Here is an 18112-nt window from a genome sequence, read left to right as displayed (position 1 = left end):
GATTAGTCAGTCGAGAGTGTAGGTTTGAGGTAGGCGCATTGGAACGCTAAGAGAAGTTGTACTGAGCTTGATGAATCATTCAGCAGTGCACCAAACATCCCCAACATACCTTCTACTTTACGTGACGTTTGTTGAAGAATTCCAAATCGAAACAACCGCCTAACCATAATTAATCTCTAGCCCTATCTCCATCTTTACTTAATTTGACCTAGGGATTATTATTATATATTTGAGGAAATTTTTTTTATTTGTGGTGAGGTGAGGCCCACCTATGTGTGCTACTTACTTTTTGCTCACGTTTGTGTTTATATTTGGGGGGCTCTATTTAAAATTGTTTGTAAACTGCTTTCCATGGATGTTTGAGCTTATGTCTATCTTTTGTTTTTAATTGCAAATGATTTTGACCCTTCCTTTCGAAAATTTTTGAATTTTTTGCACATTTTAGCCAACCCTCATAAGTTGAATGTGGCTATTCTTTTGCAAAAATTTGAGTCTCGGTTTCGATGAATACCGATGACTGGAATAGTGTTCTCAATTTAACGAAAATGAATGTACGGCTACAATGAGGCCAAATGAAGTTGCCTAGACAATATGTGAACTCTTTGCATCTCGTTGTGATTAGCCATTTGTCTAATTGATTCTCTTGTAATGACTGTTGCACAGTAGCGAAAGTGTGTAGTCATGTTTGACTTACATGTTGATGCCTTGTGAGATTAGCTTGCTTTGAACCATGCATGAATAGACCTAGAATTTTCCGTGTTAGTCTAATTGATTTAGAAAGGCATCCTCGTGAAATGATCTTAGGCAACTTTAAAGAGTGTGAGCCGAATTTGACATATACCTCTTTTGTGGTCTACCCATGAGCACGTGAAACTCTTTTGAACACCCTTTGAGCCTTAACTTTCTTTGGAAGAAACTTGATGAACCCTAGACCTTACTTGACCCACTACCTACAATCCTCTTAATTTGTGATTTAGTGAATATCCAACTTAGGCCAAAAGCGTAAGTTGGGGGTGTGGTGAAAAGGAAAAGGAGAAGTCAAGAAGTCCAAGAAGAAGTCCCCCCTAACCCATGGTATTGCATAAGTGGAAACTCCTTCAATTCAATTTTCAAAGAAGAATAAAAAAAAATTGTGGAATAGAGTACGAAAGAAATCAGGTTTCCAAGCAATCCATGAAGGTGAATAAAAAGGTGACTTAGAAGCTCTAGAAAAAGAATCGATAAAGGAAAAGAAGGGAATGCCTTGAGAATACCACATCCCACGAGGAAGGAGACGCTAGAACTAAATGACCATACCTTTGCACTGATCCACATTACAAGGCTTGGAAAGACCTTTTTAATCTTGAGTAAGCCGAATCGAAAGTCGATTGGAAAATAAGGGCAAACCTATGGGTGAAAACATGCATTGTGTTCTTCTTTTTTGAGTGTGAGCATTGCATCTTACTCCTGATCTTGAATTGATTAACCTCTGTTTGTGAATATGGAATCTTTCTTCATGTCAGGGCATTTAAATACTTTTTGTTGAACTTGAACTTGCACAAGTAGCAAGAATTGCGAGCATGAGAATCTTTGGTAATGGTGTGTCACCACTTGAATTTTTGAGTACATAATTGATCCTTGCATAAGTAAATTGAGTCTTCTTGTGTGCTCTCATGATTGATTCTTGTGTAGCACTCTTTGAGACACCCTTTTTGAATGGCTGAGCTCAAGTTTGCTTGAAGACAAGGAAAAGTTTAAGTCGGGAGTGTTGAAGAGTCCACAAATTGGACTCATTTAGGAATTTATTTTGATAGAAATAGTATCCCCGAGTGCTTATTTTATCTCAATATCTGATGAAAACTCTGAAGTTTCAGGTATTTGAACTTTTAGTGGAAGCATTGACACTTAGGCGCAAACAGGAACAAAAAGGCTGAAAAGAACAAAGAAACTGAAGCATGAGCATCGCCAAGAACCTTTGGCGATTCGCCGAAAGGACATACTCCGCCCTTTGTTCCAGTATGTGAAGCCATGAAGGAAGAGGATCAAAAAGGCGATGAAAGGAGCGGTCGGTGCTTAGCCGAATAGTTTCGCGAAGCAGTACTATACCGCCCAATGGTCCAGAACGTGAAGATGTTGAAGACAAGCATGAAACAGTGATGAAACAGAAAAAGGGCGAGTCGCCTAGTCATTCGGTGGCATCGACTAACATCGCCGAAAGATCCGCTAGAACTATTTTTTGAAGTCTATAAATACAAAACTTGTTATTATTTTTTATAGTTACGAACCATTTTTTTTAGAATAAAATAGTACATTTTTTAGATGTTTTCTCTCAAGTTTGGAGAGGGTTTTGTGGGAAACTTGAAGAGAGAAGGATTTCATCTTCCCCAAGTTTGAAGTAGGTCTTCGTCACTCTTCTTCCTTTGCTTAAATCAAGGTTTAATTTCTTATATCCATTTGATTTTACTATCATTTTTGGTGTATTTTGTTATTTCCTAATGTGTGGCTAAAAATCCCCATTCTTGGGGTGTGATTTAGCAAATACGTGTTGATATTGTTGTTGGGTATTGCTTGCTGATAGGATAGATGTAATTTAATGGTGATTTCACCTAGTGGTTGTAGTTTAATTTAATGGGTTTGTAGTTGCAAATACAAAAGCACGCATGTGTGTTCGGCTTGCCCGAGAGGGAGGTCGCGAAAGTAAGACCACTAGACTGATGGCCTATGGAGTGGGTCGACATGAGGTTCAGCCCGAGAGTGTGAGCTCTAGTCCCATATCCTAACAATCAGCTCCAGAGAGTGAGTGGGGTAAAGCGTAGGCTGGTCTTCATGCGACAAATGGGTGTCCGAAAGGAACCCATTTGAAACTGGGTAAGATGCCCGAGAGGGAACTTATTTCCATCTAAAGCTTAGCCTAGTCACTATTATCTTGAAAATTTCCTATTGAAAGCATGCACCCAACGATTTATCTCAACTTGTATTGCGGTCAAACCCCAAGAATATTTCCCCATACTTGATTTTCTTGTTAATTTTTGTTGTTTTTACTACTTGTGACAAAACCCCCAAATTGATATTTAACACTTTGGTGTCACCACCTTTAATTTACTATGTTTTTGTTTGTAAATGTCTTTAGCCACGACTAGTTAGTGCTTAATTTTATTTTTTCTATTAATTCTCTAAACCACTCCCTTGGGATACTACCCCAACCTTTATTTGGGTTACTATAATATCGACGATTGTAGACACTCATACCGTAGGTTAGTGTCATTGGTCACGGTAGGCATCATGGCGTGCTTCACACCGATAAATAGGAATCTACATATAAGAATTCATAGACACCCTAGGGCTCTTGAACTATGTGCTATGATACCAAGTTTGTCACGCCCCAAGCCTACAACATGGACGTGGACGACACTCGAGAACTATTGTTGTCCCCAAGCAAACCCTTGGACTGGCTTAGCTCTCAGCGAAAGACTTACTCATCAATAAAAGAACTCAAAGGAAAGATTTAACTCAAAACTCTCAAATACTTAAACTCAGAATATTTAAAAATAAACATGCAATTGGCCAAAGAACAACTCAAGTCTCAACATAGACATTGAAAATGAAATAGACTCATGAACTACCAATATTTATCTATCTATGAAGCCTCTACTTGCTGAGATGGACGTCGAGACAAGACCCACGACATCCTAATAAATAAATTGAAATGATTAAACATGAATAAGGGATCCTCTAGAAGCAAGGAGGCTCACCAAACAACTCTGGAATTGAAAATGGTATCAACGAATTGCCTATTGATAACCCTGATCTCCTATATTTTTGCATCATGAAATGATTTAGGCCAAATGGAATCAGTACATTCAAAGTATGAGCATGTAATGGGAAAACTGAACATAACATAAAGATTGAACTTTGAATGAATGAAACATACTCACATTGATGCTACTTAGCTCAACCTCAACTCAATGCAGTATAAAAACAAAACTAAAGATGTAGCTTATATAAAGCATTTAAAAGAGTAGATAACAACTCAATGTATTTAAAAATACAATAATAACTCTGTTTGTATGCAAAAATTCAAAATAACTCTGTTTGGGAGATTCTCTAACTGACAACCACCACTACAAGCTAGATGATGATACATTGTCTCGCCCACGCTGCTAGAAGTGCCCTATACCTTATCGGGGTATAGAACTCCTCAACTAAGTGAATCCACTAAGCTATGCTTAAAAATTGATATGGAATCATCTATAAAGTATGACCCTTTCTAACCACGTTCGCTACATGGTTTATGAGAGCTGTGAATTGTTTGAACTCTCTCATATACTGGTGCTCAATACTACTTCCAAATATAACTTAGCTCATATGTTTTATAGAAAACATTTCATCATCCTGAACTTTGTAATTATTGCTCAAAACATTTCTCTAAAAAGAAATAGTACTCAGAACTGCTCATGTACTTTTTTGAAAATCAGTGTTTCCTCTCATCTTAAATGTAAAAACATTTACTTTTGTGAATACTTAGTTCCCATATATCATTTTAAAATAAATAAAATCAACTCTACTCATCCTCAAACTCAAGTACTCATGTTTCAGAACAAGATTTAAGAGATTGTAAAAAGCTTCTCAAAATGACTCAAAAGAACTAGGATCTTAATACTACCTTTAATTTGAATGATGAATTAATGGGTTATGACTTCATGTTATGGATAATCTCTTGACGTTTAGATGTAGTTTAGAGTAGTTAGAATCAATAGGAATAAAGGTACACTTTAAAAGGACTGAGACGGGCAAAATGATGGAAAAGGGGTAGGGGTAGGCGACCCTGGCGCACCGAACACTTGAACTACAAGAGAATCGCGCCTGCCCATGACAAGATTTTCTCGACGAATTTTCTTCCTCATTTTCTAACCCTAATTCGTCTAGAATCGAATGGTTTCTTCCCAACTAACTTACATTCAAATACACAACATAAGTACGCAATAATCTACTCCAAAAACCACTCAAATAACTAATATTTATCTCACAAATTCTTTAAAACTCCTACAATCAAGATTAAAAATGAAACTTCAAGAAAACTCATCAAGAACTCAAATCCTTCAAACTCAAGAACAAAATATGCAGTAAATTCTCATGATTGGCGTATGAGTGAATGAACCCAAGACTATGAGAACTCACATACCTTAATTTTGTAAAAGTCCTTCGACAAATCTCATGAATCTTGACGAACGCCTTGAACATTTTCTCTTTTCTCCTTTTCTCGCTGCTTGACCTATTTTCTAAAACCCTAAGCGTAAATTAAGATTAAAATTAACCCAAATCAGATTTGACCTTAAAATATTTACTAAATATGCTTTAATTTGAAGGTGTAAGGAAAAGACCAAAATAGCCCTCATAATTTCGGGTAACTTTCCTTAACTTGCATATACAGATTCCAAATGGGCATATCTCCTTCATCCGAACTCCAAACTTAGCAAACTCGGTGGTGTTGGAAAGAGAATTCCAAGATCCTTCATTTGATATCTTACGGGCCACCTAACTCATCCTATACTGAAAGTTATGGTCATTTGAAGTTGACCAAAAACTCACAATTTAGCATAACTTGCAAAATTCTCAATTTAGCTATTTCTATTTTAGCGATTTCTAAATTTAGCTCTTTCTAAGGCGGGATGTTACAAGGCATGGGGTTGTGGGTATGGGTAGGACTGGGTGGGGAAAAATCCAATGTGAATTGGAATTTAGGTTTATGGGTAAAAAGGGATCCAAAAGGTGGATTGAGGGGGATTTTTAGCCCAATAGGTGAATAAGGGGTATATTTAAACCTTTTGAAATGGTCCAAGAGTATTTTTAGTCCTATCCGTAAATTCTATTATTTGGTATGATATATGCTAAGTAGCTTGTATAGGGCCTCTCGGGGTCTTATAACCATGTAATGTCTAGGGTGTACTTTCGATCATGACAGACCATGATGAACTTAGTTTTATAAATGGTGTTAGGTATAGTTGGTGTGGATGAGTTGTTTTAAGGCGCCAATTTCATGTATTGTTCCAAAAAGGGGCTAAGGAGTTGGCATGAAAAATTGTAAATGATAATTGATTAGTTGATTGGGGTAGTGATGGCATGATATTTAGGGATATTAATGTGTTAGTAGGTTTAAGTTATTATTGTACATTATGGTGACATAACATATTGGCTTGGGATGCCCTAGGATGATATAACTGGTAGGCTTGTGAAGTATAAGAGTTTCTAGAGGGTCGAATGTTAAATATTGGAGTTGACAATGGAATGACATAGGAGGCTGGGTTCAAAGTGTACTAGATTATGGGTTTACTTGGGAAGTGTAAGAGTATGTGAATAGAGAATGAGTGTGGTGTAAGTTCCTTATTACATGGTTATTTTTTAATGTCTACATTATATTATGTAGTAGGTTTGGGTCGAACAGTGATTCTTTCTAGTACGTGTTGTTTGTACTGATACTACTCTTGTTATGCCACTTGGCATAGTATGGTTGCAGGGTTAGCGATATTTCATAGGTGAAGATATATTTTACTTCCTGGGGCTAACTCTATTCCTGACATTTTCCAATATAGTACTAATGATTTGTCTATATTTCTATCATTTATTGCTACAGAGTAATTAGCACTTATTATGAATTTAAATTTTTGATATATGAGATTTCCTTTTACTGCACTAATAATACTTCTTTCTATTGGTTCTATAATTCTGTCATCAGCTAAATATATTTCTATTGGTGTATCTATTCCATCTCTAAAACAAGCTTTTATTAATATTTCTATTCCCCCTAGATGTACGTATTTTATGGGTTCTTTCGCTTTAATTTCTTGTATTTCTTTATTTATTATTCGTTTGTTTATTATAGGTATTCTTGCTTTTCCTTGAGTATATTTGCAATCTATTATATGTTCTTTTTGACTTACTACGTAGTATTCTTCCTTTTGTCTTTTAAATATATTTCTTATTAATGGTACTTGGAATATTTTTTCTACGCTGAGATCTAACTCTTTTCCTTTTATTTGTTCAAATATATTAAGATCAAAAATTACTTTTTGTTCTGTAGATTCTTCATTTGTATATTCATCTTTCTTTATTATTTTCACTTCTTTTTCAGTCATTATATTCTTCTTCAATTTCGGACTGTTCATTTTCAAGTTCGTATATGCTATCATCGCTTTCTAATTCGTAGTATATATAATCTATTTGTGTATATATCTCTTCATTAATTATTATTTCTGATACTTGTTTTTGTTTTGGATTTTTTGGTAATTTACAATCTTTAGCTAAATGTCCTAGTTTTCCACAATTATAACATGTACATTCTGATATTTTTCTTTTTGGTCTAAAAGGTCTTTTTGCTTTAGTATTTTTTACATAATATCTCCTTCTTGGTCTTTTATATTTATACTGGGATTTATATTTTTTATACTGTCCTGGTTTCCTGTATTTCTTTTTATAATAATTATCATTGCATCCAAATTGGGGTGCTATCTTATCTTTACAGCATGCTAAATTTCTAATTATTGTTTTTTCCATTTTCATTTCTTCTCTATATTTTTCACATATTTCTGAGTACCATTTCTGTAAATATCTCATTCTCGCTCCTAGTGTATCTTGTAATCCTGCTTCATTCCAATCTTTTATTATTTTAGAACTAAATGGTTCTGGTAATTTTGTAAAATATAATTTTCTTATCTCTTTTGCTTCTTCTGCATTGTATGTTCCTTTATAATAATATTCTCTAAATACGCATGTGTATTCATCTATGTAACACATATTACATATTGCTAATTTTAACATTAAATTTCTATTTAACTGTTTTTCTTTATTTTGTTCTTCTACTTCTGTAGTTGTACTACTAAATTCATTTCTTATAGCTAATTCATATTTATTTAATATGTCGATTGGTGTAGTTGCAATTTCTCCGTCTATTGCCTTATTATTTCTTAATATTTTTGTACTTTCTTCTTCTAAATTTTGTAGCCATAATTTTACCGTTCCTATTAATGTTCTTTCTATATATCCTGGTACTTCAGTCAATGTAATTTTATTATCTATTAGCTGTTTTGATATATATCTTATCCATAATTGTATTGTTTTATTTATGTCTGCTACACAATCTAAATCTAGAAAACCATTATTTCGTGATGTTGTAGATGGTTTCCATTTTTTATTTATTTCTTTGTTTAATCGTTTATCCCATAGACTGTTATATCTATCAGTTTCTTCATAACTAACCGTATAATATTCCGGACTTAATGTTTTTGGGTTTTTTACTTTTGTACTTGTACTTGCTTCATTTTTTATTTCTTCTGTATTTATTTCTATTGTATTATCAACTATTTCGGTTTCTTTTATTTTTTCTAGTATTTCAGTATATGTTTCACTTATATCTGAACCTTGTTCTGAGCAATTTTCATCTTTTATATCAACATTATCAACTCTTATATCTGGGTTTAATTTTTCTTTCAATTTTTCTATTTCCATTTTTAATTCTGTTTCTATTTCTTTTTCTTTTTGTTTGGCTACATATAATTCTTTAAGCATATTTAGTTCTTTTTCTAACGCAATTATTTTATCATTTTTTGCTTCTTCAATTTGTTGTATTTCTAATTTTGCTTGTTGTTTTATCATATCTATTTCTTTTTTCTTATCTATTTCTTCATTTTCTTTAGCTATACGTACCATGGCAGTTAGACTATCTTCTAATTTTACTGTTTCTTTTTCTATCATTAAATATAGATGTTCACCTATTTTTTTATATCTTCTTCCTAAGTTTGAAAATATTATTTTTATTTTTAATCCTTTCGGATTTTCATAAGTTTTTTCTTCTATAGCAAATTCTTCTTTATTCATTTAAGATTATGTTTTAATTTATATTCTAATCTTGATATTTCATGTTGTAGTTTAAATATTACTTTTCTTTGAGCTAGTATAGATTTTTGACATACTCCTGCATATATATTGTATTGAAGTCTTTCTTGTTTATGTTTTAATTCTTTTCTATTTATTATAACTTTTCGGATTATTTCATGCTTATGATCTTCGTTATCGTTCATCTTATCTTTTATTACTTAGCTCTGATACCAATTTTTTTTTGGGGGGGGGGGGGGGGTCCGTTCATATATAAATTATGAATTTATTATGAATTTATTTGTTCATAATGTATTTTTTCTAAAGGAATTAATCTAATAATTTCTTTTATATTTTCTAATATATATTCTATGTTTTGTATGTCATGAGTTTGTTGGAATACTTCTATATTTTCTTTTATTAAATTGCTTAATAAAGTAATATTTATTATAGTTTGTTGCCAATATTCTAAGTATTCTTGATTTATCATTAATCAGTATTCTGGATTTCTAAATCACTTAAGTTAAATTTTAACATTTCTATTTCTACTTTATCTAGTTCGAATTCATACCATTCTTGGTTCATTAATTCTTCTTCTTCTTCTTCAAATATTTTATTCCATATTATCTTTCTTAGATCAATGACTCTTATATTTTTGAGTATATACAGGATCAATGTTTTATATGCTAATATAATTTCGTCATGCAAATTAGACATAATAATTTCCAAACATAATTGTCACGACCCGATTTATCAAGTCATGATGGCACCTACTATAACCCACCAGCAGGTAAGCCAACCCGTAACCCGGAACAACAAGTAATGGGTCTGAGGGTAGAAATTAAACAAGAGTAGGCAAATAACAATATAAACAGGCAGAAGCAAACCAAAAACATATATACAAATAAAGATCCCTCCCAGAACCTGAAAGTCACTAGTACAGAGCTACTACAAAATGAGTACAAGTCCAAAAACTGGACAACAGAGACTAGACTGTCTCGAAAGGAAAAAGACAAGTCTATATATACTGATGGAGACTGAGATAGTACAAAACGCCGTGTGCTCACCCTCGTCTCCAGATAAGTCTACTTCAAGCTCGATCAACGCTGGCTACTAGTGCTCGGACCTGCATCACAAAATAGATGCAGAGCGTAGCATGAGTACCAAAACAACAGGTACCCAGTAGGCATCATCAGCCGACTGAGCAAGATAAGCAAAAGTAAACTGAAATGCGAATAAAGGGTCACATCAAGTGCAAAGAGTAGTAAATGGGGGTATGTACACGAGCGTACAGGCAACAAAGACAAGCAATCTAACTAACTCCGCCGGGCTCCCATAAACCCGACGGGTACGCTCGTGCACAATAAAAGAAACCACCTGCACGGACCCCCATAAGCCCGGCAGATGGACCGGCAGTTGAAGTAAAATAATGGAGCTAGAAGGTCTATCACAATATTACCAATTTCCGGACTTTTAACTGAACCATTCCCAATCATATTCCAAGATCTCATTACGTCCCGGACTTTAACCGGAATCTCTCCAACCTCCAAAACCTCAACCTACAGATGAGAGTAATCAAGACTAAACTGAAGCTTTAGTGAGGAATTGGGAATACACCACGTGCAAGCTGGACCACGGACTCGAACCGGGTACTATAGCTAATGAGTCAACCTATATGGGCTGGACCACGGACTCGAACCGGGTGCTGTAGCCAAAGGTCGGGCACGGGTGGGCTGGACCACGGACTCGAACCGGGTGCTGTAGCTGAAATCAGATCACAGGTAAGCTGGACCACGGACTCGAACCGGGTACTGTAGCTAAGCCTGGACATAAGTGAGCTGGACCACGGACTCTAACCGGGTGCTGTAGCTAAAACCAGATCACAGGTAAGCTGGACCACGGACTCGAACCGGGTACTGTAGCTAAGCCTGGACATAAATGAGCTGGACCACGGACTCTAACCGGGTACTGTAGCTGAAACCAGATCACAGGTAAGCTGGACCACGGACTCGAACCGGGTACTGTAGCTAAGCCTGGACATAAATGAGCTGGACCACGGACTCTAACCGGGTACTGTAGCTGAAACCAGATCACAGGTAAGCTGGACCACGGACTCGAACCGGGTACTGTAGCTAAGCCTGGACATAAATGAGCTGGACCACGGACTCTAACCGGGTACTGTAGCTGAAACCAGATCACAGGTAAGCTGGACCACGGACTCGAACCGGGTACTGTAGCTAAGCCTGGACATAAATGAGCTGGACCACGGACTCTAACCGGGTACTGTAGCTGAAACCAGATCACAGGTAAGCTGGACCACGGACTCGAACCGGGTACTGTAGCTAAGCCTGGACATAAATGAGCTGGACCACGGACTCTAACCGGGTACTGTAGCTGAAACCAGATCACAGGTAAGCTGGACCACGGACTCGAACCGGGTACTGTAGCTAAGCCTGGACATAAATGAGCTGGACCACGGACTCTAACCGGGTACTGTAGCTGAAACCAGATCACAGGTAAGCTGGACCACGGACTCGAACCGGGTACTGTAGCTAAGCCTGGACATAAATGAGCTGGACCACGGACTCTAACCGGGTACTGTAGCTGAAACCAGATCACAGGTAAGCTGGACCACGGACTCGAACCGGGTACTGTAGCTAAACCTGGAATAAGTAAGCTGGACCACGGACTCTAACCGGGTACTGTAGCTAAGAATCAATATCCAACCATCCGTCGCGGGAAATATCACCAAACCGATTACCATAAATAATCCTTTTAGTCCGACCCTCATATACCCCAAATCGCCGAGGAAGTATCCAATAATGAGTAAGCTAGACCACGGACTTTAACCGGGTATTTGTAGCCGATATAAAAGCAGGGCATTATGGATACAAGGTCATAAGCTGAGTTACCGACTATCAGACTCAAGTCTGCTATATCAGTCTACAAGGAGCTAACCGTCCGAAACGACGTCGGAAAAAGTTCTACTGCCCAACGACATCCGAAATCTCGCAAGTCTATGGCAACACTAGTCTAAGCCTAGACTAAGGCCAAACATACTTCAAATCAATATTATCATATACACCACCAGATATGGATATTCAATAATATCAAGAGACATGCTGTCATAATCCAACACTTTCCCGAAATAAGGTCTAAGGCAGGAATTATAGAAATTTAGCATGCTCGACACCCGAACCCCTCCATACTCAAGCAAATCAATAAACAAATGCCTAAACATGCTCAATCTCACGAGAGAAAACCATAGCCTACCTGAAAGCCGATCACGCGTGCTCCAACTCACGGTACCGGATCTTTTCCTCTCCGAACGGTCTCCAAATGCTTCCCCACTAACAAAAGGTTAATCACCTCGTCATTACGAATATATTGACACTAAAATTATATTTTTCGGAGACGGACCCAAAATCGGGTATAAAACGGGATTGTGGGGCCCACAATTAGAATCTCAAAATCGAATCCGTGGAAACGTCCCAAATACCTTACTAAACTAATACCCCAAAATTTTAGCACAAACAGATGCCTACAACACCGCAAATCAGCCACAATAATTAAAAAGGGCAGCCCCTTGATCACCAATTTTCGGAAAAACGAGACCCTTTCAACCCAAACAGATTATACCACGACGATCCTTGCGAAAAACTCTACAAGTTAGCCACAAGAATGACTCAAAACGGACCTAAGATGATCAAGATCTCACAATTCAAAATTCAACAACAATTCAATCCGGAAAATCACCCTGGCAGTGGCTAAAATTGATTTCTTACCTCAAACGAAGCCTCCCCTCGCGTTTCCGAGATCACCGCTAGATTCCCCTCGAAATTCTCTTGAAGTTTGCCTTTTGAATCACTTAATTTGGATTCAAAATGAAGGAGCAATCTTGAGTTGAAGTTGAACAAAAAAAATGGACGAATTTCGTTTTTAAATTCTGGAAATTTCCAGATTTCACTCCTCTGCCACGTGTCGTCACGTGGCTCTGCCACGTCACCGCCGCGTCAAAATTCTACAACCCTTCAAACTTAAATTTCGATGTTTCGGACTCGTTCGGAGTCGGAAAAATACAAACCTTATATGGAATCTGATTGGAAACGATATTTCGGACTCAACGGTGAAGGCGGAATTTCCATTTGGAGCTCGCTTCGATGAAAAGTGGGTCCCACACCCAGTATCGTTTTGAACCAGATTCCACAATTGCCATCTAAAGTCTCGGGAAGTGAACAAAAGGTCGTTCTAGACCAAAATCAATATTCCGAAGCTAACCTAGCTGTCAGAATTTTCATCTGAGCACGACTTCCAAGAAGGTTGACCAAAGTCAACTTTTCAAGTCATTACAATAATTCCCTTATACCATAGTCTTAGCGAATATTATTCATATTAGATTACTATAAACTAGATTATTTTCAACATGTTTTCCTGTCACTGTTAACATCGTACTTTCGAAAGTATTTTGTTCCTAACACTGCCTCAACTATGTTTACTCCCCTCACGGCTTCTCATGCCTATGGTTTCAACTTTAGGATGTCATAGTCTAGAAGTTTTCCTTTCTTTCCTCATGTTAACAAACTAGAAAACATCTGATAATAATTCTAGTATATAATAACTAATATAAATATATTCTATCATTACTATGATATTCAGGAATTAATAAATTTAGTTATGCATAATCATAAATGTGTATACCTGAGTAGTATCTTCAATATTTGGATCCATAGTTTAATTGAAACTTTAGATTTTTATTTGAGAAAATATTTTTGTTTACAAGGAGGCTTGCTTTCCTTGTAGAAAGTCTTACCTCTATCTGCCATAATGGCTACCTATTTATACACATATAAGTAACCTTACTATGGTTACTTTATTCCTACTATGATTACTTTACACCTAACTATAGTTACTTTACACCTTATTACTATTCCTAGACTAGCACGTTAGTGCTTCTTTACATCTGTACTAATAAGATTCCTATCTTTACAAAATGACAAACAACTTTTCTTATAATATTTCTAACTTAACACGTTACTACTAGCTTTTCTTTTCATAAAGTAGTATCTTGTCGGTCTTGTCACTTCTTGTTCTTACTCTAGCTGTACGTCTGGGATCACGTTATCTTCGCCTTGACATTTGGAACATTGATGATCTGGATATTTATGGCCAATAGTTTTGCAGTATCTGGTCATTATTTCCGATGAGATAAAGTCCTTCCTTATAGCCCTTGTTGTAGGTTGTTGCTCAGGTTTTAACAGACTTAATGCCCATTACCTGAGTTCTTCCATATCTGCTGCTCTAAATTCTCGACAATTCGAATATATTATTGTTTGTTCTCGTGAATAATAACTCCATATTGAATTGTTGTTCAAATAATTAGATGTTAACTCATTCAGTATAGTAGCTATTCCAATAATCCTTTTTCCTGCATAGAATGCTGGTATCTCTACTTTTTGTATCTCTTCTTGCTCCTCTATTTTTTCCGGTATAATCATTTCTCTAGTTAGTCCAATCTTTATAACTTGTATAATTGGTTTTATTTCGTCGTAAAGTATTTCTGCTGGTGCTGAATAAAACTTTATATAAAACAAAGTTCCTTTAGTTATTCTCTTGTAGTTCATGAATGCTTTATGTAATTCTGGTATCGTAGCTATTTCATCTCCAGTTTGGGTATATACTGTGTTCAATAATCCATAGTTACAGCAAGTTGCTATTAGGTTTGCATTTGTCTTTGGTAAAGCGATTAGCTTATTATATCCTTGCAAAGTTTGAGTAATATAATCTTCATGTGGATTTTGGGTAGTTTTTGATCTGGGGTTTTTATTTAAAAAGATTTGTGTTTTGTGGATATTTTCTATATATGCTCTGGTTATATGGTTATAGGTCTTTTTGTCCTGGTTTAGACTTTCCTTATAGGTATTTATTTGAGGTGGTACAAATACGGGATTTTGTTTTTTGGGTATAAATGGTTTTTCGAATATCTTGTTCATATTTGTATTGACATATCTTTTCTCCTCTTTTGTAGATGATGTGCTACCTGTAGCTGCATGTAACAAATTGTTAGCTTGGGTTTTTCGGTGTTTCCCAACGTCACCTTCTAGCTCTGGAATTTTTAAGTCTTCCGATCGACTTAGCTCCGCATATTTACCGTCATGCTGCTGACCTTTCATTTTTTGTATCTCTTTATCCATATTATCTATCTTTGTACAAAGCATTGCTATAGCATTGAATATTTTTTTCATCTTTGTCTAGATCCGTCTGTGTAGCTTTGTCTTGATATGTAGTCTGCAATGACATTTTTGTTAGCACTTATTACTTCTATTGTAAATGTAAAATTCTGTATATTTAATACTAGTCTTCGTATTTCTTTTGTTGTTACTGAATCTTGTATCTTCCTTGTAATCCACCATTTTACCTGCGTATTATCTGTTCTTACAATAAACTTATTGTATACGATATATCGTTCAAAAGCTAATAAACATTTATATAGTGCATATAATTCTTTTCTATTTATTTCCCATTTTATTTCAGGATTTGTAAACGTACCTGAGTAATATCTACAATGGTGTTCTATTTTTTCTTTATCATATTTATACTTTAGTATTCCTCCATAACTTATTTCACTAGCGTCTGATTCTACTATGTATATAAATTTTTTATTTTCATCTGGAAAATATAATTTAGGTAACTTCTTACATAATGATTTTATTTTCTGTATTTGTTCTTGGTCCTTTTTATCAAAATAATATTCTACATCCTTCTTTAGTTTTTTGTGCAGAGGTTTTAGATTTTCTGCTAAATTAGGTATATATTCTCTTACCTGATTTACTAATCCTAAAAATGATTGTAATTTCTTTTTAGTATCTATTAGTTCTTCAGAGTTTATTATCTTTTGTACTATATGGTTTTGCATTTTTATACCATTCTTATATATTTGTATTCCTAAAAATTCTATTTGGTTTTTCATTATTTCTGCTTTTTTCTTACTTAGATTTATTCCTGAGTATGTTATAATATGTATAAATTTTTCTAATAATTTGATATGGTCTTCTTCTGTCCTTGAATATAAGAGTATATCATCTATGTATACTATGCAATTTTCTAATTGGTTGAAATAATTATCCATAAAATGTTGGTATCTACTTGGTGCATTTTTATATCCAAAAGGTAGTACATTCCATTCATAGAATCCTCGTGGTACTGTAAAAGCTGTTAATTTTTTAGATTCTTCTTCTAGTTTTAGGTGATAAAATCCTGATTTACAATCAAATTTACTAAAATAGTTGTAGCCTTGTATCTGTCTTACTTTTAATATTTTGTTTGGTATGGGGTAATTATATGTCTTTGTCTTTGCATTTAGATTTCTGTAGTCAATAAGCATACGACTTTTTCCTCTCTTTTGTTCACTATGTTTATTTACTATAAATGCTGGACTTGTATGTTTACTATTACTTTCTTGGATATATTTATTTTCTAATAACTCTTTTATGTGCATTTTAAATTCTGCTAAATCTGCAAAATTATATTTTAATGGTTTTTGGGTAATTATGCTATTTTCATCAATTAGTTCAATTTTTATTTTTGTTTGGTGTTTTTCCCATCCTTTCAGGGGATCTTCACTATATAATATCTCTAATTTTTCTTGGATTATTTTTAATTTATCTATCGAAAATATTATTAATTCTATATTAGGAGTGCTCTCTTTAATATTTTCTAGTTTTTGGGTTATTTTTTCACTTCCTTTAATCCATGGTGTAGGTTTTCTATTTTTATTACTTACTCGTTTAGCTCCTATCTTTTGTTTACATGGTGTGGTAAACCACCAATGTGTTTTTGTTATTATATGTGGATATAATTTTTCTAAAAATGGCATTCCTAGAAGCATATCTTTATTTATAAATTCATAACTATATATATCTTCTATAGTTAATATTTTATCCCATATTTGCAACTTTATATTTTTTGCTGTATATGATAAAGAAAAACAGTTAAATAGAAATTTAATGTTAAAATTAGCACTATGTAATATGTGTTACATAGATGAATACATATGCGTATTTAGAGAATATTATTATAAAGGAACATACAATGCAGAAGATGCAAAAGAGATAAGAAAATTATATTTTACAAAATTACCAGAACCATTTAGTTCTAAAATAATAAAAGATTGGAATGAAGCAGGATTACAAGATACACTAGGAGCGAGAATGAGATATTTACAGAAATGGTACTCAGAAATATGTGAAAAATATAGAGAAGAAATGAAAATGGAAAAAACAATAATTAGAAATTTAGCATGCTGTAAAGATAAGATAGCACCCCAATTTGGATGCAATGATAATTATTATAAAAAGAAATACAGGAAACCAGGACAGTATAAAAAATATAAATCCCAGTATAAATATAAAAGACCAAGAAGGAGATATTATGTAAAAAATACTAAAGCAAAAAGACCTTTTAGACCAAAAAGAAAAATATCAGAATGTACATGTTATAATTGTGGAAAACTAGGACATTTAGCTAAAGATTGTAAATTACCAAAAAATCCAAAACAAAAACAAGTATCAGAAATAATAATTAATGAAGAGATATATACACAAATAGATTATATATACTACGAATTAGAAAGCGATGATAGCATATACGAACTTGAAAATGAACAGTCTGAAATTGAAGAAGAATATAATGACTGAAAAAGAAGTGAAAATAATAAAGAAAGATGAATATACAAATGAAGAATCTACAGAACAAAAAGTAATTTTTGATCTTAATATATTTGAACAAATAAAAGGAAAAGAGTTAGATCTCAGCGTAGAAAAAATATTCCAAGTACCATTAATAAGAAATATATTTAAAAGACAAAAGGAAGAATACTACGTAGTAAGTCAAAAAGAACATATAATAGATTGCAAATATACTCAAGGAAAAGCAAGAATACCTATAATAAACAAACGAATAATAAATAAAGAAATACAAGAAATTAAAGCGAAAGAACCCATAAAATACGTACATCTAGGGGGAATAGAAATATTAATAAAAGCTTGTTTTAGAGATGGAATAGATACACCAATAGAAATATATTTAGCTGATGACAGAATTATAGAACCAATAGAAAGAAGTATTATAAGTGCAGTAAAAGGAAATCTCATATATCAAAAATTTAAATTCATAATAAGTGCTAATTACTCTGTAGCAATAAATGATAGAAATATAGACAAATCATTAGTACTATATTGGAAAATGTCAGGAATAGAGTTAGCCCCAG

General features: G+C 34.2%; 2 protein-coding genes and 1 long non-coding RNA gene across 3 annotated transcripts; 1 reads left to right on the top strand and 2 right to left on the bottom strand.

Annotated features, from left to right (window-relative positions):
- Positions 1 to 7116: 7116 nt before the first annotated feature.
- LOC125868500 (uncharacterized) lies at positions 7117 to 8850 on the bottom strand (the record flags this gene model as incomplete). The annotated part of the gene is made up of 1 exon (XM_049549129.1): positions 7117 to 8850. A coding segment is annotated over exon 1 (1734 nt), but the record flags the coding sequence as incomplete, so codon positions are not given.
- Positions 8851 to 9896: 1046 nt separating this feature from the next.
- On the bottom strand, positions 9897 to 12761 carry LOC125868165 (uncharacterized). The gene is made up of 3 exons (XR_007446708.1): positions 12633 to 12761; positions 12121 to 12197; positions 9897 to 9973 (listed from the first exon to the last, which is right to left on the bottom strand). It is a non-coding gene; the product is annotated as an uncharacterized LOC125868165 (long non-coding RNA).
- Positions 12762 to 16826: 4065 nt separating this feature from the next.
- On the top strand, positions 16827 to 17528 carry LOC125868499 (uncharacterized; the record flags this gene model as incomplete). The annotated part of the gene is made up of 1 exon (XM_049549128.1): positions 16827 to 17528. A coding segment is annotated over one exon (702 nt), but the record flags the coding sequence as incomplete, so codon positions are not given.
- Between the last annotated feature and the right edge of the window lie 584 nt (positions 17529 to 18112).

Source organism: Solanum stenotomum, chromosome 6, assembly GCF_019186545.1.
Source record: "Solanum stenotomum isolate F172 chromosome 6, ASM1918654v1, whole genome shotgun sequence".
NCBI classification, from domain to species: Eukaryota; Viridiplantae; Streptophyta; class Magnoliopsida; order Solanales; family Solanaceae; genus Solanum; species Solanum stenotomum.
The sequence above is the reverse complement of the archived record's forward strand: the minus strand, read 5'-3'. Positions and strand labels throughout refer to the sequence as shown.